At 30.7% G+C, this 22,167-nt stretch overlaps 1 protein-coding gene across 1 annotated transcript in view; it reads right to left on the reverse strand.

Moving 5' to 3' along the window:
* The window catches only part of LOC134726332 (uncharacterized), a 98,834-nt gene that overhangs the window by 35,125 nt on the left and 41,542 nt on the right, over positions 1 to 22,167 (reverse strand). The window contains exons 43-71 of the mRNA XM_063590732.1: positions 21,728 to 21,852; positions 21,244 to 21,435; positions 19,239 to 19,432; positions 18,763 to 18,890; positions 17,869 to 17,975; positions 17,432 to 17,626; positions 16,786 to 16,958; positions 15,335 to 15,450; positions 14,596 to 14,927; positions 14,213 to 14,415; positions 13,668 to 13,801; positions 13,180 to 13,271; positions 12,671 to 12,852; positions 12,036 to 12,163; positions 11,530 to 11,654; positions 10,879 to 11,076; positions 9,696 to 9,895; positions 8,876 to 9,009; positions 7,724 to 7,842; positions 7,137 to 7,337; positions 6,436 to 6,616; positions 5,413 to 5,574; positions 4,928 to 5,064; positions 4,320 to 4,439; positions 3,504 to 3,756; positions 2,840 to 2,975; positions 2,316 to 2,489; positions 1,466 to 1,583; positions 542 to 732 (exon numbers count right to left, since the gene is read on the reverse strand). Coding sequence (XP_063446802.1) covers positions 542 to 732; positions 1,466 to 1,583; positions 2,316 to 2,489; positions 2,840 to 2,975; positions 3,504 to 3,756; positions 4,320 to 4,439; positions 4,928 to 5,064; positions 5,413 to 5,574; positions 6,436 to 6,616; positions 7,137 to 7,337; positions 7,724 to 7,842; positions 8,876 to 9,009; positions 9,696 to 9,895; positions 10,879 to 11,076; positions 11,530 to 11,654; positions 12,036 to 12,163; positions 12,671 to 12,852; positions 13,180 to 13,271; positions 13,668 to 13,801; positions 14,213 to 14,415; positions 14,596 to 14,927; positions 15,335 to 15,450; positions 16,786 to 16,958; positions 17,432 to 17,626; positions 17,869 to 17,975; positions 18,763 to 18,890; positions 19,239 to 19,432; positions 21,244 to 21,435; positions 21,728 to 21,852 — 4,750 coding nt within the window. The remainder of the gene's footprint in view (positions 1 to 541; positions 733 to 1,465; positions 1,584 to 2,315; positions 2,490 to 2,839; positions 2,976 to 3,503; positions 3,757 to 4,319; positions 4,440 to 4,927; positions 5,065 to 5,412; positions 5,575 to 6,435; positions 6,617 to 7,136; positions 7,338 to 7,723; positions 7,843 to 8,875; positions 9,010 to 9,695; positions 9,896 to 10,878; positions 11,077 to 11,529; positions 11,655 to 12,035; positions 12,164 to 12,670; positions 12,853 to 13,179; positions 13,272 to 13,667; positions 13,802 to 14,212; positions 14,416 to 14,595; positions 14,928 to 15,334; positions 15,451 to 16,785; positions 16,959 to 17,431; positions 17,627 to 17,868; positions 17,976 to 18,762; positions 18,891 to 19,238; positions 19,433 to 21,243; positions 21,436 to 21,727; positions 21,853 to 22,167) is intronic.

A 22,167-nucleotide genomic window follows, 5' to 3' on the forward strand; every position in this document is an offset into this window, starting at 1 on the left:
AGTCTATGAAGTATAAAGCAAGTATTCCCACATTACTGTATGTAAACAAAACTTACCATAACATTATACTGGAGAAGCAGAAGTCTAAAAAGTATAAAGCAAGTATTCCCACATTACTGTATGTAAATAAAACTTACCATAACATTATACTGGAGACACAGAAGTCTATGAAGTATAAAGCAAGTATTCCCATGTTACTGTATGTAAACAAACTTACCACAACATCATACTTGAGAAGCAGAAGTCTATGAAGTATAAAGCAAGTTTTCCCACATTACTGTATGTAAACAAAACTTACCATAACATTATACTTGAGAAGCAGAAGTCTATAAAGTATAAAGCAAGTATTCCCACATTACTGTATGTAAACAAAACTTACCATAACATTATACTTGAGAAGCAGAAGTCTATAAAGTATAAAGCAAGTATTCCCACATCACTGTTTGTAAACAAAACTTACCATAACATTATACTTGAGAAGCAGAAGTCTATAAAGTATAAAGCAAGTATTCCCACGTTACTGTATGTAAACAAAACTTACCATAACATTATACTGGAGAAGCAGAAGTCTATAAAGTATAAAGCAAGTATTCCCACATTACTGTATGTAAACAGGTTTCCTACACGTAAGGCTACGATACATAATAAAGCTACGATGCTCATCATTATCATGGTACAGAAAAACCACACCCACCAATTCAGGACACTGCTCATTCCCATTATCTTCAGGATCTAAAAATAGAAAAAATCACTTTACAATTGTTTTTAAAGACTCAAATTTATGTTTGGTTTTCAAAAGACATTCATTAGTGATTTCAAAATTCCATTTTGATTGATTGGTTGGTGTTTAACTCCATCTTCAACACTATTGCGCTATTTTAGTGGCGGTCAGTTTTAATTGGCGGAGAAATTGCCAATCCTAGTCAATTAAGATTGGAGTTGAGTGCACCTTGTCCAAACTGGATTGGAACTCAGAATCTCGTAGTTGACAGGCTAGTGAAAATGTACTTCAGCTACTTGGAACAATTGACAATGAGTGCCCCCTAAATCCAATTTGAAGTTATAGTGTTGCAATTTTTTTTCCATTCAAATTGGTAACCAATTCATTCTACCCAAAATGTTCTTTTTTTATAAGTTTAAAAGAATTCTAAATATCAAAAATAGAATGATCATAAATATATTATATTATGGCTGTTTCTCATTTTGGTTTATTATGATGATTCCATTTAAGGTTTTTGTGGAATGTCTTGTAATAAAAAAAAAAAATTGTCATAAAATGTCAATGTGTCTCTGGTTGAAAGAAATTATATGTGTTATGACACTATTCAAAGCTCATTTATATTTTATAAACATTCAACTTTTATTATATCTACTCAGTTACTTAGGATCTTTAAAAAAATCCCTGTTCCATTTGGCTTTAATCTGAACATACTAGTGATAATTAATTCATTGTTCCAAAATTTACCTCTTCCTGACCCCTTTCTCTGTCATTCACCAAGTTTCTAGTTGCTATGGCTACAGACACAAGCCATGCCACTGTCATCAAAACCGGCAATAGGAAAGTACTCAGTGTGTGGAGATAACTGAAAACCAAAACAATTTTATTTTTTTAAATTTGATTATTGTTCACTAATGTTGTATAATATATTTTAAATATTTTTGTCATTATTCATTGGCGGCATTTTGTTCAAGGTTCTGTTGTTTTTATTTAAATTGTTTAACATCTAACCTCTTATTTAATTGATTTTGTATTTTCATTGTGTCCTATATCAAATTTATTTGTTCAGTGTATGTTCACCTGTGTTAATATGTCTTTTGATTGAGTTAGGCCATTTCAATTGATATTTTAAAGTGCCTTATTATGTTGTGATGTTACACTATTGTTTCAGATAAGGGTGAAGGTTGGTGCATATCAAAATATTAAAACACGCTGCATTTGTTTGCGCATGTCCTAAGACAGGAATCCAATGTTTCAGTAGTTGTCTTTTGTTGATGTGGTTCATGAGTGTTTCTCTTTTCATTTTTTTATCATATAGATTAGACTGTTGGTTTTCCTGTTTTAATGGTTTAACAATAGTCATTTTTGAGGCCCTTTATAGCTTGCTGTACAGGGTGAGCCACGGCTACATGTTAAAGACCATACTTTGACCTATAATTATTAACTTTTACAAATTATGACTTGGATGGAGAGTTGTCTCAATGGCACTCATACCACATCTTCTTATATCTTTGAAGCTAATCAATATAACTTGTGCATATGGTAATGAGTCAGCATTATTCAGTCAAAAAATTACAGGTCTGAACTTAAAACTTACTTATCTTTTCTGTAGCAAGTAGTTGGGAATTGTTGCATGTATATTGAACTGTTCACCTCTGCTCCTGTCTGCAGACTTATTATACTTCTGTCTAAAATATCCTGAATTTGTAAAAATCCACGTAGATATCGTAATTCTGTGAAGAAATCATCCTCTGGTTTTGGATGCCAATACCTGCAAAATAAAAAAAACATCAAGCAATAGGAGTAAGCCAAGTCATCAGTTTTATGCAAAAGCTGATATTTCTTTCAAAATTAATATATTGAAAAAATTAAAAAGCCACTAATTGGATATGCTAAAATTTTAAAATGTTCTTAAATGGTAACCCACTAAGAATCATATCTGCCTTAATTTTGAATTAGTGAAAATGAAATCAATCCTTTGTTCAAAGTGTCACTTTAATTCAAATTGATAAAAAAATGGTTATTTTTGTTGTTTGTTCATAAAAATTGGAGTAATATTATAAAATTTGTTAGATATGCACCAATCAACGAATACAGAAAGTTAAATATGTCAGAGCTTACTGTTCTTTTATATTTCTTGTGTACATAACATTATCTATATCCATTCTGATTTTGTAAGAAACATGTTGTGGCAGTGATGCAGTTGCTGCCCTTTTCTTTCTCCCTCCTCCATTTCCAAGGTTATCAAAAACTAATCCTGAAATATCCAAAAAATATCTCTTAAGTAAAAATCCAAAACTGTATGCAGTACTATTTTTACATCAGGGTTTCCTTATGGTTTAAACCTTGAAAGAGGCCGTTAAATCTTTGCTGTGCCAGTAATTGGTTGAAAGTTAGTTTGATGCTTGAATGTTAAGCTCTAATCAAATGATCTTGTAAATGAATCTATCTCCATTTGGATATCTCACAGCATTTTGTGGGATAAAAAACTCATCAAGATATCAGACATTATAATAATAAAAAGTAAGCTAGGTTAAATCCTCCATTTTCTCCATAAAGAAATGCCTGTAGCAAGTCCGGAATATAACAGTTGTTTTCTATTCGTTTGCAGTGTTAATTTTAAAAGCTTTTGATTTTGCCATTTGTTAAGGGACTTTCCATTTTGACTTTTTCCTTGGAGTTCAATATTTTTTTTTTGTTACTTTTTGTTAGTCTAAAATAGCCATCTATGCCTAGTACTAGAAAACCATATGATTGTTACATGTATACTTCTACTATATTTTACCTGCGAGAAATTGTTTCTTGACATTTAATTCTGCCGCTCTTATTTCTAGTTGTTGTTCTGTACTGGTTCCCTCAAATCTGTCAGTGACAATGCAGCTCATGTATTTATGTACCAGTGTGGCTACAGATGACATGGCATCCAACTGAGACGTGTTTACAGAGTTTATAGAATAGAATCCGTCCATAAAGTCCTTGCCAGATACACCAAATAATGTGGACATCACATTGTCTATCACTAAATTACCAAGCATTGACTAAAAAAAAAAAAAATTTCAAAAATCCAAGAAAATTATTATGTTTAGTTGCCAGGTTACAGTATCAATCATTGAATTGCCATGTTAATTACTGATAAAAGAAAACATGAATGAAGTTAAGGAGAAAATTAAGATGTTCAGTTGCCAGGCTAAATTGATATTATTATATAGACTGCTTTTAAATTTGTCCTTTTTTCTATACATTTCATATGTCACATGCTAACGTTGTTATGTCACAGCAAAAACTGATCGTCTAATGACATTATTAACGCTGATTGACCTCATTCATATAATCAACTTGGCAAAATAAAAAAATCAGGCAATGTCTGAAAAAAAAGAAGACAGAAATCTATGAAGTCAAAGAAACTAACATTCAGTTGCCAGACTACATTATCATTCACTCTGTTTTGCCAAGTATTGACTTAAAAAAATGGAGCAGGTAATGAAGTACATTTTTAGCAAATTAACAAGAAAAAATTAAATTCTCAAATATTTGTAATGAAATGTGATTTTGAGGAAGAGATTTCATCAAAAATTAAATATAGCTATTCATTTAATTTTACCTCTAGTTTTGTTTTCATATTATCATCTTTTAACATATTGACCAGATTTTCTGTTCCCATGGCCCAACTCTTAGCGATTCTCTGAACATCAGCTAAGCCTTTGAATGACGAATTGTAGACCTGGAAAGAAATCTTGATAACTCTCATTTGTACTTATTATCAAAAAATAAACAAATATTTTAGTTGAAATTTTGTGAAATCTGCCTGTGACAACATGGTGAACAACGTTAACACTTGTTTGTTTTTAGTTATTTCCGTCCTGCAGTTTTTTCTTTATCCTAGATCCTATCCATATGACAGTACTTGTTGTTGTCCTCTGTGATTTTTGTATACTTACTATAAAGATTGGTGATGTCAGATATTCGGTTTTCTGTATTAAATTCTTTCTGTGCTAAGTTCATACTATCTTACCCCATAAAAAAGAGTTTCAACAAAAAGTAAATGTGCAGTTTTGAACAAAATTCTCTTTTACTCTTCCATAAAGATCTTTTTTTTTTAAATGAAGAATTTCAAAAGATCAAAAAAAAAAAAATCCAATTTATCAGAAATGCCTTTTTCTCTTCTTTCTATACAGATCTAACCATAGGCCTCAGATATGACCCACTCACCTTCTCAGCAATCAGTCTCCCTTCTGGTGTATCAGGGGTATACAATATCTTGCCCCACAACAATGGTTTCAAATATTCCCACAGTACAGGTCCATTATCCATTCCCTTGATCAAATCATATATATTCTTGCAGGTTTCTGAAAAAAGAAAATATTATTCTTTAGCTTGCCATTTAAATGACAGTCAAATTTAACAGCAGTAACAAAAAATATATATATTAAAAAAAAAATAGATCAACATCCAATGTATTTCACTGTAAAATAAAATTGCAGCAATTAAAACAGAACAGATATTGCATATGTGCACCATGTGAAAATTCTGTTCAACAGTGCAGGAGCAGTTGCGGATACAAAAGATTGACAGAAGGAAAAAACAAACAAACTGAAAGACCGATGGATGCACTCCCCATCTTTATATACTACATGATTAATAAAGCATGGCGTAATTATACAGGTCTATTATTTCTATAGCTTTTTTTATCCTACCTGGCATCTCAGACAGTTCACTTTCTTGTCTCGCCACCATTTTTGTAACTCCACTCAACTGAGACGATGCTCCACTTAAGTCATCTCCTGCTGCTGATGATTCAATACGGGAAGTTTCATAACCACATAAAAGATCTCCTAGGGTCTGTTGACCTTGTGAACCTAACAAAAATTGAAAAACAATTGAAATATATTTTTTTCAGTAGCTCAAATTAGAACCTTTATAAACAAATCTGATTTGACATAGCACAACTAATGATTCAAAACCAGGGGATTGGGTAAAGGGCAGGTACTGAAAATGTCTACTCAATTCTAAAACGAAATGCAGTTATTTGGCAGAATAAATTGTGAAATGAAATAATGGACTTGATTTGGGACCTTGAGATGAAGATAAACAAATTGCTTCTTCGAGTGCAGCTAGATACGACCGCAAAGGTCCAAACCTGAACAGTGGGGCAAATATGGACACAATAAGCTTGATACCAATTATTTCGGACCATCACCCCCAAACACATTCCAAACCTTCCTTTTATAGTATTGAACCTTTTGCTTAAATTTCTTCCATTCACTTAAACTGAAGTTATTGTCTGGATACCAAATGTCTTTGAAGACAAAGTCAAAATGATAATAGCATAATACAGTCCCCAAATTTTTTTGCAGTCATATAATTAGTACCAGACTTTGTAAGATATTTGTATGGTTTTCTGGAAATCTTAAATTAGTATACCATGGAGCGCATTAATCCTCAATTTTAAATGCAAACTCCTAGACAGGTAAAATTTGGCTCAAAATGGTCTTAATATATTTTAATTTTTTTCAACAAAAGTTTCATTTCTGCAAATTTGTTGGTTAGTTTAGGTGGACAATGACATCAAATGAACTATTTTTTGTCTGAGTAGGCCTACTTTCACATACGTTCTAAATTTGAGGGAGTAATTGGTGGTATGTCACCTATAAGATCAGCCTACATTAACAGAGACTATATATAGATAGTAGCATTAAACTAAATAAATAAATACAAACCTGTTAAATATTCTGGCTCTAGGAATATACTCAAATTAAGTCTCTCTGTACTGGCCTTGAAAGAATCAGCCGCCAATTGGAAGTCCTCCTGAGCAGACGTTAATTTTTTTACTGCATCCTTTATCTCATCTTGAGATTTGTTTAATGATTGGAGGAGAGTATCTATTCCAGATGACACATACTGAAATAATAATTCAGTTGACATGAGTAAATTCAGAATAAAGTAAAAATTATTGTTTCCATGATTATTTAAAACATGTCTAATGATACTGCAAAGTCTAATTGAGTGCAAATCAGAATATTGGAAAATTCAAGATTAAAATTTTCTAATATGTTCTCCAAGTTTTAGGCTAAACTTAAGTCAAGACGGTTAATCAAATATTTTTTTTCATCCACTTTCTACAATAGTTTCTCTAGGTCTAGACTCATATTCAAACAATATAAAATTAACATGTATACAGTCACTTATCAAGCAGTAATAATCTCTGTAGATGCAAGTAAATTTATTGGATTCCAGTTTTCATGGATACTGTTGGTAGGAGTAGCTTGGCATTGATGTTGAATAAAGTATATATTGCCACTGAAAGTTTTAAATGGACATTGGAAAACCACGAAATTTTATATCCAAATTTTTTTTCACTCCAGAAAAATGGCTACCAACAATAAATAAATAAACCCACAGTATAAAATCAAATGCTTACCATTTCAACCATTTCACCAATATCAAGCTCCATCAGTAATGACATAGTTAGGTTGATAGCTTTCTCTTCCGACAAGGAACAAAGGGATTCAACAAGATGAGTTGATGTCACATTAGATGATTTTGGTAGACTGACGACTGTCTCAAGTCTGGTGGCATTACACAGCATACCTTGTATATCTTTCTCATTGTATCCTAATAGCTGTAAAAATATCATTGAAAATAAAGCATGACTGCAAAATGTTTTTAAGCATAAATGAATGAATCCCAGAGAAGACTAAAATTATCAACAGCAGTTTTGTCAATGGCTAACTAATATTCATAACTGCAAATTGTTTTCAATTCAACGAAGTGAAAGAATTTTTCACCATATTTAAAAAAAAAAACCTTAGTGAGGCCATGTTTTTTCACTTTAGAAAAATAACACTATTTTGAAAATCATCACCAGCAATTGTTCATTATATATTCAATTAACATCAACACAAATAAAACTGTGTCAAGATTTTAGATGTTAACTAAATTTAACATGTATCAGCTATAAAGGATTTCTTTGTAAAATTTTAATCAAAAGTCAAATCACAAACTCACAGAAGCATATTTAATAGTACTGCTGAGTATGGCGTCTGCTACATCAGATGACAAGTTCAACTTCTGGGTCATGTAGTTCTTGAATTGATCTCTGTCTTTTACAACATCTCTGATCAGTACTGTCAAAAGAAATTGTACAGCATTTGAACCTTCTACCTAAATGATGGCTACATATTTCAATTTCAAGTTTGAATCTCTTTTTAATTTTTCTTCATTTTTAGCTAATTTGTTATTGACATATTTTAAAATACTGAAGTTCCTTTTCCAACAAGACATTGACCATAAAGAACTGAAAATGTTAAGCAATCAATTAATAAATACCAAAATGCCATCACATCACCAATACAGAGATGTTTATCTTTTGGAATGGACATCCCCTATTTTTTTTTAATCATATACCTTCACTTACTGAATCCATGTATAAAGTAGACATTGGGTCAGATCTTATGTTTTGACCATTCACTTAGTCTGAACTTGACAAACAACAAACAGGGATTTTAATAAAAAAAATCATAGTTAAAGGAACTATGCTTGCCATTTTGAATTACTGATACAAATGATTTTGGTGTATCCTTTGGTGATATTTGGAGTTTTAGATAATGGGGGATAAGTTGCATATATACATTTATCTAATTCTTTGTCAATTTATCCCTTTCTGCACCCATTGTATAAAACAATTTAATCAACATGTGGTTCCTTTTATCTCAGTTCTTCATTGGTTAAAATCTGATTATGGCATCGAATTTTTTTGTTTTCTTCTGAATTTCCTATTGTGATGGCACGAAAAAAGACGACCATGCCTGATGACATCACATCGAAAAAACACATGTCTTTGCAGATCAGTCACAAAGAAGGAATAAGTTTGCCTGCATATTGTTTGAAAATCAATAGAGAAACAGATTCCACCACCAAATCTCGTGTAATACAATATTTATCCACTCTTGACAGTTAAATTTGCGTTTTAAATTTGAAAATTTAACTGTCGAGAGTGGATAACTATCATATCAAATTCGATGCAGTGGTAGAATCTATATGTATTTTTTTCCTTGCAAACCCTTCTGGACTTAACTAATTATTATACAAATTAGTAACAATATGTCCATATAAAGCTAAAAAGGTTAATGACTTGTATTGAAATAGTGAAATATTTACCATTAGGTGGGATAAAGTTCCTGATAACCTTTAAAGAGGTCAACCCTAGTGTAATAGCCTGTATGTCTTTGACAATTGGATCTGTCAAAACAGTTGGATCTAATCTGGCAAAATCTTCTATCAAGACATTCAAACTGCAAAAATAAAAATAACAGATTAATACAAATACCAAAATATTTTTTTTTTAAGGTGGTACCAAACACCTTCACTAAAATAAATTTTTGTTAATTTTCATAAAATTTGGACAAAGAACTTACTTTGGCCCTTTGACACAAATATAAAAAATTCAAAAAGTTTGAACCAATCATTTTATCAGCAAAATTACAGTGGTTATATAGCAGTTTGGCAAACACTAATTTTGATAATTGAGAAGCTCAATATTCCCTTAACAACATTACATAATTAAAACATTAAGCTGATTTTACAGAGTTATCTCCCTGAAGTGTTAGGTACCACTTAAAATCTACATCAACTATTTTACTTCTTTTAAGGGCAAATTCAATGAACCAAGAAATGTTGACAGACAATTCCATCACACTATATACTACTGATACTGCTATCAGAGACATACAATTATGATGAAAAAGGTGTCATTTTGTTCAAATTGTTGTTCATTTTTCTGTATTTTAGTGCATTTGTGATATGCTCTTTGGGAATGAGTAATTTTTTACCTTAAAAATAAATATTCAAAAATAGAAGCAACTACAGAAAGACAGAAAAAAACCCAAAAGAAAACAGAAATTATAAACATTCTGTTGGACAAAAAGGGAGACAAGCTGAAACATTAATTGAAATATTATATTTTTGGCTTCTGACTTACCTTCTAGCTATTGCTTCTGGACCATTATCAAACAAAAATTTCTGCATATAAAGCAACAAGTCTGCCTGCAGGTTGTCAAAATCCATCTTGGTAAAATCAAGGGAAGGTAACGAAGACAAAGAATTCAGTTGTCCAATAACATCGCCAAGATGTCCCAATGTTACTGTCCACCATGTTAAGTCTGTTGCATTTGCTGTATTCTAAAAAAAAAAAAAGGCAACATAATAAGATCCATCCTCAATGATCTTCAACTCAGTACTTTTATTTGGCCTTTTTAACTTTTTGAAATTTTAGCGTCACTGATGAGTCTTTTGTAGATGAAACGTGTGTCTGGCCTAAATACAAAATTAACCCTGGTATCTATGATGTGTTTATTTTCTTCATTTGAATTGTTCTGTCTTTATGGTGTTTTATGTTGTTTTTTGTTAACCAATTTCGTCTCCTAGTTGTTTTTTTATCTTTTGTCATTCAACTTATGAGTTTGAATATATCCTTTTGGTAATTGTATATTACACTGCTCTTTGACATGTCCAATAAATCAAAAATTTTCAAGTGCCTTCTTTTTTATCCTTAAGCTAGACATTTTGTCTTTGATATTTTTTATTGTCTTAATATTTTTGAAAATTTAACAATTGACCAAAGGGAAAAAATCAATAATTTTTTTTGCAAAATGGTCCGTTAATATTTGCTTATCAACTAAACTAAAAAAGTCTGTTTAAATAAATAAAAGTGTTTTACCTATTATATAGTTTTGAGCGTTCATAATGAAGTTCAATCCAGATAAATGATTCACTTTCTTATTTAAGGTGTTACCTAACACTACAGGGAGATAACTCTGTAAAATCAGCTAAACGTTTAAATAACATTGTGTTGTTAAGGGAATATTAAGCTTCTCAATGATCAAAATTAGTGTTTGTCAAACTGCTATATAACCAGTGTATTTTTTCTGATAAAATGGTTGGTTCAAATTTTCAGAATTTTTTATACTTTTGTCAAAGGGTCAAATTAAATACTTTGTCAAAATTTTATGAAAATTAAACGAGCCAAATTAATTTTAGTGAAAGTGTTGGGTACCACCGTAAGTATTTATTTCATTGTGGACAAAAGCATTGAAACTAATTCCAAGTTCATTAAAACTGACAACAAGTACCATGCATCTAGATACTAATAAATAAGTACCTACCAACATATTTAGGAGATTTACATCAAGAAGTCCTCTGGCAACGCTGGCTATAACTTCTGTAGCATTATTACATAGTGCTTTAGTAAGGTCAGAGGTCGTAATGTTACTAAAGGATGGTACTGTTAAGTACTGGTCCAATGCTGTTGAGTTACACAAAATCTTCTGAAGGTCAGAGGATGATACATTGGATAAAGATGTCTGCAAAGGTTAACAATTTTGTTTAGGCATAAAAATTGATAAAGAAAATTTGAATTATTTCTGATTTTTTTTTGATTTTTTATTGAGCTATGAAACACTGTTTTGAACTATTATTTTATCAAATATATTTAGGATAGAAGTTTTCTATCAAAGTTAGACGTTTTTAAACCAGTGACTCATATTATATTAAGTCATTATGTTTGAAATTCATGACATAGACATCAACTAACTGGAACTGGATGGTAAGTTTTACTTTTTATTCCACTGCACTCACTTCATTATAACTATAAACAACCTTTCACTGAAGTCATTTTTAAAAATATTTGATCAGTTTGTTGGGCAAAGAATTCAAATTGCAATTTTGTTAACGATTTTAGCAGTTGCAATTGTGATATCCCATAGCCGACTGAATAAGCATAATAATATACTGCTCTTCCTTTTATTCATACTTACTGCATTTGTATTTAATGTAGATTGCATTAAAGTATTGATCATCTCTGGAGCCAATGACATTGTCTGCTGTAAGATTGCACTGAAATCTCCAGGGGAAGTAAGGATATTCATGAACTTCAAAGATACTGAAAAAGACAAAAGACCATGATCAAATAATTTGATATTTGTATTCATACAAAAATATGAAGATGTGATGTTACTACCATTAAGACACCAGAGACCAATTGACCTTTGTCATGTTCACTACAATGTCAAGGTGAAACAGTAAAAAAGCAGAATGCATACAAATATCAAAATTTTTACTAGATAAATCAACTATTAAATGGTTAAAATGGGAAGATTTTTTTTGGGTGATTATGAATACCTGTGGCCATATAAAATTTAAATAAAATTATGAATAGTGTAAATAGCATTAACATAAAAAAAAATATATAATATAAAAGGGCAAAACTTGTGTCTCTAAATGAGGATGAATTGAGGAAAAAAGTTATTTCTTAATATCTTACCATCTTGTTGCTGACTGTATGCATTGAGAAAGAATTGTGCAATACCTAGTAGGTCCTGGTTACCCATAAGTCCTTGTAAAGATGGATCTGACAGCATCTTCATAATTTCTTGAATCAGTTGGAAGGACCTTAAATAATTTACAAATTTACATTTTCATTGATGTGATTAAAGCATTGAAAAACTAATTCCAGAAATAGCTAGACATCTTCATTACAATAAATTTGAACAGAAAGTGATGTTCTGTAGTCTTGCTGATTTTTTTTCTCTCTTATTAACATGTCTTGAACATCCTTTATATTAAGTGTATAACATGTATAATGTAGAGGCCAGCTGAAGGACACCTCCGGGTGCGGGAATTTCTCGCTACATTGAAGACCTGTTGGTGACCTTTTGCTGTTGTTTTTTATATGGTCAGGTTGTTGTCTCTTTGACACATTCCCCATTTTCATTCTTAATTTTATAACAACACAAATGGAATTACTATCAAAATCAAGCTCAGAAGACAAGGTTATCGATCTTGGATTGGTGAATGTCTGCCATTCTTCTTAAAATGGCTTTTCTCACCATATATGAAATATTACCTCATAAACCTGGCAGTAATTGTTTTTTTTTTAAATAGTCTACCAGAACTTACGATGATGAATCCTCAATAAACATCATAAAGGACTGGTAGAAGTTATCTCCACATTTTTCCATATGGTTACCAGTCATCATGCTATAAATAGATTCATTCATCTGACCTGCTAATTTGTTGAACAGATCTACCATCTCATTGCACTGGAACTTCCCAGAGACATCCATTGTAGGATTCAATACCTATTTAAAAGAAAATGCATTATTTGATTTGTTGTATAATTTAGGTCAAAGTTAGTGCCTGACATTAATTCATTTTCATAAATTAACAATATGGACTTCTATCAAAAGAAATGTAAGAGCATCATTCTACATATTAATCTTTTACGAAAGTGTTTTAAAGACATCCATTTACTTTATTAGGAAGGAGGTTTATGAAATTATAGCATATGACAGGGGAAAGTTATAAAATTCTAATTTATTATCAATCAACTTCTAAAATAATAAGAATATACAAAAAATGTCAGATAGTACTTTTTTTAAATTTTTTTTTATATAGTAGTGTATTACCTGTGTAAGGAATGTTGTTATGTTTGATGATATTAATCTCTTTATGAAGACTGTTGAATTTACTGGTTCACCACAAATCATTTCTTCTATAGCTGAAACATAAAATTATCAATATATATAAATACATCTGAATCAAAATTATGGATAGATTTTATAACTTATTTTTCATCTTTTATGTGGAGTAAGTCTTCAGTAATGGTTAAATTCTGTTTCCTAAACACAATTCTATAAACTGTAAGACAACAATAAGGAATATAGTCTGTGGAACTTGTTTGTCTTTCATTCAGTTATTTGGTTAGAAATTAGCCTGTTAGTTTTCACATTTGAGTTGTTTTACATTTGTCATTTTAGGGCTTTTTATAGCTGACTATTCCATATGAGCTTTGCTTATTGTTGAAGGTCATAAGCTGTTAATTTCTGTGTCATTTGGTCTCTTGTGGAGAGTTGTCTCATTGTCAATCATACTACATCTTCTTTTTTATAATTACCTGTCTGAAGCTTCATCTGACTGAGCTGGCTTTTCATATTTTGATAGACTCCTACTAGCACTGGTCTAATATCCTCTCTGTACATAGCAGAATTCTCAATATAAGATATAACAGCATTGCAAGTCTCTCCAATGCTGTAAAGATAAAAGATCCAAAATTTATAAAATAAAATTTGATAAAACATATCTTTCACCTCTTGTTAAAATATAAATCTTTATTGATTAAATCTATATTGCTTTTATATCATTTTGTTACTAAACCAAAAACATTTTCATCTTTAAATGAATGAATTTATATATTTTGAACTTTGTGTGAAGTCATCAATGAAATCTTCAGAAACAGAAATGACAAGCATTGCAAAATGCAAGCTATGTTTCCAATAAATCTATTTGAAATTTTTGAGCCTACTGAATAAAATCCATAAATTCTTAAATCAATAAAAGTTCTTCTCCCTTTAAACTGTATCATGAAGTGGGATACTACATTAATACATTTTTTTAATCTTTCACTGGTATGATCACACTAATTTCAACAATCAATTTTACCTATCTTGTGGCATACTCAGTGTTGATAAGGCAGTCCATATGGGAGTCAACCAAGCATCCATACCATCTTCTGTCAAGGTCACATTTGATATTTTTGTTACCGTGGCAACAAACTCCTCTATCTTCTGCTGTATTGCCATGTATAAGTTTGTGTTGTTTGCTGTTCCCATGGACACAGTTTTACCCATCATCCAATTATTAAACTGAAAAATTATCAAAATGTCTGTTAAACAGTTCTATTAAAGTCAATCTGCCATATGATTGCACATACTTTATTAGATTTTCCTAGATCATATAAACTTGAATAATTTTCTCATTTTTTTTAACTCATTTGAAATTTGATCAATGATGACAACTCTGTTAATCTGTTAATCTTTACTTACAGCATTAAAAACTGCAGACATATCTAAACGCTGCAGTATTGATTTAATTGTAGAATCTTGTTTAGACAAATCTTCACAAAGGTCGTGCTGTAGTAGGGTTATATTGATGCCACTGTCAGGATTAATTCTAAATGTGTCAGTAAATGTGGCAGCATCTTTGCAAACATACTCTTCCCAGGAATTTGAGAAAGCGATTTCCAAAAATCTTTCTGGTGCCATATATGAAGCTAGCAGAGTGGCAGCAGTCTGTTTTCCAAAAGTGGCCTCCAACAGTTGTGCCACTGCTGTGTTATTCGGTAATAGGAGAGTCAATGGCACTTCTGCACCCATACCTAGAATAATTGACATAGTTTAAGAACTAATTGTACATTAACAATGAAGGATACAAGTCCCTAATATGTTTTTTGGCCTTTGCTAAATTTATAATGTTTTATTAGCACAGTACATCTGATTTTAATCACATAATTATGGTATACTATAAAAGTCTGCTTTGAATAAATCAATACAGGCTTATTTTTTTTCATCCCAGTATTGCATATTTCTTTTAGTTTTTAAGTCGGATTTTTAAAACATCCTTTGTCTTTCATAACAATAACTTTTTAACTTTACAAAATATACTGTACAGTAGCTGGTTGAATACAATTAATGCCAGAATGTAACTTGATATCATCATCAAATTTAAATATTTCTTAATGAGGATTTTGAAAGTTTGAAATTTTAACATTGTTCAGTAAATTACCTTTCAGCACACTAAACTGTCTTTCTACATAGACATTTATTTCTGTTACAAAGTTCAGCATTCCTAACAGCCATCCTTCAGTAGTGTTATCAATCAAGTTCAACCAATTAAATGACCTATAAAATAAAAGTTTATAGTTGTTTATGGTAAAGTTTGATAGATAGATTTTTTTTTTAATAATATCCTAAAAGTAATGCTGTTAAGGATGTATTCTTCTGACATTTCAGTCTCGTTCAGTCTCGTTGAAATCTCGTTCTGGAATTATGTCTAAAACATGAGATACAAGTTTAAAATATGAATGAATTTAAAAAATGTAATAATCAAACTCAACTCTGTAAAAAAAATTGGGTATTTCCAATGAGTAGTTTTTGAGTAATACATTTTTCAAATTTTATTACCAATCGAGTCAGTCTTTTTAGCCAAAATATCGAGAAAATAGGTGAGGGATACAAAAAATGATTTTACCAGAAACATGTACATCCCACATCCCTTTTTTCTTTTCAAATTTCTTAGATATGTATGTTTTCAATCATTTATAACAAAGAAGTTGAAAAAATATGCAATTTGTACTTAAAACGGAGAAAAATCACAAATTTACAAAATTGACAACATGGTAAATTTGACACAAAAAAGCATCAAAATATGATAAAACTTTCTTATATTAACACCTACCTATAGTTTTTGAAATTAAAATTTATTCAGATTGGTCCCCTTCATCTTTATTGAAAGTATGACAAAAAGTTTAATTGTGGAAATGTGATTTTTTTCATGATTAGAGCCCAAAAATAGGTAAAAACTGATGAAAAATGGGAAAATCATGAAAATTGGGTACTTTCAAAGGGCCGTAGCAAAAAAAGAAGTGCACCACCGTATGATTTTTTCTTCACCAATTAATTTTTAAAGTCATATGAACACAAAAAACAGGTTTAGAAAAAAAGTTTAATTCTAGAAATTTTTGGCTCCTCAGAGGTGTACATCCTTAAGGGTGTTAGTTTATTTTTTCCCCATTTGTTCCTCTCATGCCATCACAGGATTAAGATAATTAATTTCCGGTATTTTAAAAGACTGTGTTTTTGTTGAAATTAATAAAAAAAAATATGTAGCCCAAAAAAAATAAAACCACCTAGTAATTGTGTCCGATACACAATAGGATATTCTTGAAAACTGGTTGTACTTTGCATGTTTTCTATCTATGGTAATGTGAATTTATTTATTTTCTGTGGGTTTTTTATGGTTCACCTATACCCGTAACATCCACAAAAATTGCTATCCAATAAATTATAATGAATCCTCAATGCTCCTTACCTTGTACTTTATTTGACCTTTTAACATTTTTTGATTTGAGCGTCACTGATGAGTCTTTTGTAGACGAAATGCACGTCTGGCGTAAATATAAAATTTTAATTCTGGTATCTATGATGAGTTTATACTCATTAATGGTATTTACTTACTGATAAAACTGTTGACTAATGGTGAGGTTTGTTAAATCTCCCAGAAGAATGTTTTGTAATTTAGTCAGGTCAGATTCACTCATTTCACTCAAGCTTGTAGTCAGACTCTGAATCTGAGTGATGAATGTATTCAGTAGCTCAGACATTGAGGTATTACTGTAGCTGTTTTGCACCTGAAAAACATTCAAAGGTAAATCCTTCTTAAAGCCTGCATTTTCATGTTAATGATTTTTCATAATTTCTTAAAAATATATTCAGATTTCCTTTCTTTTAATTCTAAATGATTTTTTTGTACATATTTTAATCAAATTTTATTTTCTTTTCTTATATCGGTCATGTTTGTTCCTGTTTGAATATACAAAATGTTTGAACAAAGAAATGGCTTAAAAACTTTATTTCACAATATTTAATATTTACAGAAGGCAATAAAGAATTCATAGTTTACACACATAACAAAACACAAACTTAATCTGTATGCACTAAGTTGAATGCATGTAATTTTGTTGTAACTCATTCAAAAATAAATTTTGTTGTAACTGATTCAGAAATGGAGTTATTTTTGAAGATTCAAAATTGTTTTCAGACGCTCATTTGCTTGGAATTTTGACTCATCTTCAGTTATATGAACAAGTCTATAGAAACATACCATGTTTGTCAACAGGAAATATCCATAATATTCTGGGAATCCTGTATCCACAAGTCTTCTGTTCCAGTCTTTAGGATCCTGTCTACACAAAGCATTATAAACTTTCTCAGTAAAATCTGAGCCAGCAGACATCTGTATCTGATCCTGATCACATATCTTACTTTGTAATTCTGGATCTTTGCCAAGTTGAGCTACCTAAGTTTCAAAAAAATATATAGAATAATTTAGAAATGATTTTCTGGTATAAAGTAACTTGCTGTAAAAAAGCTAGGCATTTTGATCACTTTAACCTGTTAAATGAGATTTTTTCAACATAATGTACCCTAATTAGCTCATAAGATATCAAAATCAAAATTATATAAGTCTTTTTTCACATTTTTTTATATATAAAGTGTACAATTAATACATGGAAGTTTTCTAAACAAAAATAGACTTACAAGGTCATCATAAGAAGCATTTTTCTGAATGACACTCAGATGTGAGTCTAGTGACAGCATGGCATTCCATAAATTCTGGATAGCTCCATTACTGTTTGAAGGAGAATCTAAAACACAATAAGTTTTCTGTAATTATATGCTTGACTCAGCTCTTTTCAACAATGATGGAAAAATTCAACTATTCCTTTAATAACAAATGACAAGTTCAGGTCAACAGATGCTTTAAGTTTACTATGAGTAAACATGTTGTTCTCATGTTGTGCTGTTACACCAGTAAGTAAGTAAGTAAGTAAATTTTATTTAGAGTCAGCATATATATACATTATAACATAGAAGACATGAGCTCTGGTGAGCTCTTTAACCGACTATCACATAAAAAATCATGCAGCATCATGCAAATACTACCATATAAAACATGCAATATAATGAAAGCAAACTTCTATTTGATTTGTGAGCCTCCAGAGTCAAAGCTCATGTGTGTGGCAAGCGCCTCTATGTGCATTGAAACGGGGGAATCAGCAAATCACTTGAAGATCATAAAGTATAACAAACTAAAAGCAAACAAACAATAAATAAATAAAAAACACTGTCCCAGGTTAGGGAGGATTGGGCACACAAAAGAATGTTTGTGTATGCCACATTCTGTATGGTGGATAATTGTTCAATTGGCAATCAGACCACATATCCTTTTTGACACTTTTTTGTGTTTTAAACATTATAAATATGTTGTTACATTGGGCTTTTTTTTTTTTTTTTTTAAATCCTCTTCTTTTTTGATGTAGGTTTGATGCCCTGTAAAATCCTGATCAGGATGTCTGAAAATATTGGAATTGTTCAAAAGTGAATATTTATGTCAAAGTTATTAAATCTTTCTTTATGAAACTAATTCCTTACTTTTCAGACTACCAATAACAGCATTCATCTGAGTGTACACTTCTTGCCATGTGAGGTAGTATGGGTAAATACTGGTATCTACTGGAATGTTCAACAAAGAGCTCAAGGAACCAGTTAGAGCAAATATCCTGCAAAAAGATGTAATGTTGTTGTCATGATTATATTAAGGACATTTAGACTAAAAGAACAAATCTTATAGAAGTGAAAACAGTAACATATTTTTTTTACTTATAACATAAATGATGAAATTATATGAATTTTCAATCAATAAAGGTATAGCATTGAATAGATTTTATCCGTGTCAGATCTGTTTTCATAAATTCCAGAACATAGAAAAATGTCAATTAAAGTTAGAAATGTATGTAACAAAAACATTTGCCCAAGTATATACAGTCTAAACTGAATAAACCAATTCAGTTCATGCAGAATACCATTAGGTAAATTCATAATATACAAATAATATACAAAAAACTTACGTCTGCGGAGATTGGAACATTCCCTCTAATGATTTCATTAACAGAGATACATCTAGCATGGTTGTTAAACTGTTGTCTACATTTGGTGGTTGTTGTATCAGTGCAGTCAACAACACAGTGAAGTTGTTTATGTTTTGTTGTATGTTCATCCAATCAACAGCACTTGAAGAGTTACTATTCCAGATTTCCTCAATCTTCAAATAAAAATTTCAACAAAAGTTGCAATTTTAAAAAACTTGTCTTTACTATACATAATCTATGAAACAGAAAATCTTTCTTTATTAACTGAATTAAATATCATTTGTGAAAGTTAAACAAGAGGCTCTCAAGAGCCTGAATCACTCACCTTTATTTTTTTGGTTAAATCTCTCATCAATGATTATTTTGGCTTTTCAATTTATTTAAATGTTCTTTGAATCGTCCTATTTTCTTCAAAAGCAATAAAAAAAATCATTTTCTCCTATGTTCTATTTTAGCCATGAGCTATGTTTCTTGACATACAAGAAAATAAAATATAAAATTTATACTAGATACTCTGAAACTCATTTAGCCTAAGTTTGGCTGAAATTGATACAGCAGTTTCAAAGGAGAAGATTTTTTAAAGTAAGTCAACATGATGAACACATTGTGAAAAAAGTCTTTAAAGGGCAATAACTCCTTAAGGGGTCAATTGACAATTTTGGTCAAATTGACTTATTTGTAGATCTTACTTTGCTTAACATTTTTGCTATTAACAGCTTATCTATAATTATATTCAAGATAATAGCCAAAAACTGCAAAATTTCTTTAAAATCATCAATTCAGGGGCATTATACCTGAAAAACCAGTTACCCAATTCGGCTGAAAATTTCAGGACAGGTAGACCTTGACCTTATCAAATACTTTAACTTCTTGTCTTATTTGCTCTAAATGCTGGAGTTTTTGAGATATAAGCCAAAAACTGCATTTTACCCTGTGTTCTATTTTTAGCCATGACGGCCATATTTTTTGAAGAAATAGAAAATAAAACACAAACTTTATTTTATATACCCTACTGATCATTCAGTTGAAGTTTGGTTGAATTTAGTTGAGTAGTTTTAGAGAATAAGATTTTTTAAAGTTAGCAAATATGATGAACAAATTGTGAAAAATTGTCATTAAAGGACAATAACCCCTTAAGGGGTCAATTGAAAATTTTTGTCATATTAACTTATTTGTAGATCTTACTTTGCTGATCATTTTTGCTGTTTACAGTTTATCTTTATCTATAATAATATTCAAGATAATGACCAAAAACTGCAAAATTTCCTTAAAATTCCCAATTAAGTGGCAGCAACCCAACAATGGGTTGTTTGATTCATCTGAAAATTTCAGGGCTGATAAATCTTGACCTAATGAACATTTTTACCCCATGTCAGATTTGCTCTAAATGCTTTCGTTTTTGAGATATAAGCCAAAAACTGCATTTGACCCCTATGTTCTATTTTAAGTAACTGCAGCCATGTTTTTTGAAGGATCAAAAATCGAAGCACAAACTTTGTGCAGGATAATCTAAGGAACAATCATGCTAAGTTTCATCCAAATCCATTCAGTAGTTTCAGAGGAGAAGATGTTAGAAAAATTGTTAACGACGACAGACGACAACAACGACTGACACCAAGTGATGAGAAAAGCTCACATTTCCTTTTAGGAAAGGTGAGCTAAAAAAAACCAGTCAAAACCTTCGTTTCATCAATTACTTTGGATTCGTTTATTTTCGTTGGTATCAATTTTCGTGGATTAAGGAAAACTAACATGTTTGAGGATATCTAATTTCGTGGTTTTGCGGAGGTCTCCATACAACCCTATATAGAAAATTTGTTATGTGTTATTATTTTGGTTGTTTCCCTTTACCCACGAAAATTGGTCTCCAACAAATAATAATGAATCCATGATACATTAAAATGTCTTGTTCCCGGGTATGTAGTAAAAAGAACCAGAAGAGTGAACTCCAACTGAAAATGTAGTCAATTCAGTCAGTGCATACCTGTTTTTGTAGTTGTTGTGATTGACTCTGGTCCATCAACACTTGAAGGAAGGCTTCTGGGTATATACACATGACCTTCCCCAGATCTGCTGCTATAGGGGAGATAACTCCTTCAGGTGTGATGTAATCTGCTAAGGTTTTATTTTCACAGAGGTGTGTGAATAAGGTTGAGGTTGATATGACTTCTGAAAGCTGAAATAACGAAAAAAGAAAAGATTAAATACTTTAAAACTATTTACACTTACCAAATATTATGTAGTCTTTTTGCAAAAATAAAAAAATATTTCATGAAAAATTCAAAATCAATACCAAGGACTTTTGAGTAAACCGACATGTAGGTAATAAAAATTAAAAAGAAATATAGCCTTAATAAAAATATTGTTTTTTTTTTAAATTTGAAATGTTAAAACTCATGGGCACATATTAAACCGAGTTCATACAAAAGAAGTGATAAAAATCTTTCAAATATTTAAGTTAAACTTACCTTTGAAATATCAATATTGTTAGACTCAACAGCTTGTGTTCCATTATTTGCAATGTTAAAAATGGACTGGAATATATCAACTAGCTCTGTTGAATTCTTAAGTAGAGTTGAAAGACTAACAGTTCCTAGAAACAGACAAGATATTTTATTTCAGTCAAAGTATTGTTTTTAGAGAAAAATTAAACAGTAAAAAATCATAATTAAGGTCATGATTTCTTCTGACTAAATGTGATGTATTGACACAAAATCTGTTGGAGGTGTGCTTGATTGATATTTCAAAATTGGAAAACCGGGTTCCAAATTTTAGTTTGTTCTTAACAATGTTTTGCTGTTATACCACTGTCCCAGGTTATGGGGAGGGTTAGGGTTTATAACCCTGTATTATTCTTTACGCGCCTGTGCCAAGCCAGGAGCTTGTAATCACAATTGCTGTCTGCCAT

Source organism: Mytilus trossulus, chromosome 7 (assembly GCF_036588685.1).
Source record: "Mytilus trossulus isolate FHL-02 chromosome 7, PNRI_Mtr1.1.1.hap1, whole genome shotgun sequence".
Classification (NCBI taxonomy): domain Eukaryota; kingdom Metazoa; phylum Mollusca; class Bivalvia; order Mytilida; family Mytilidae; genus Mytilus; species Mytilus trossulus.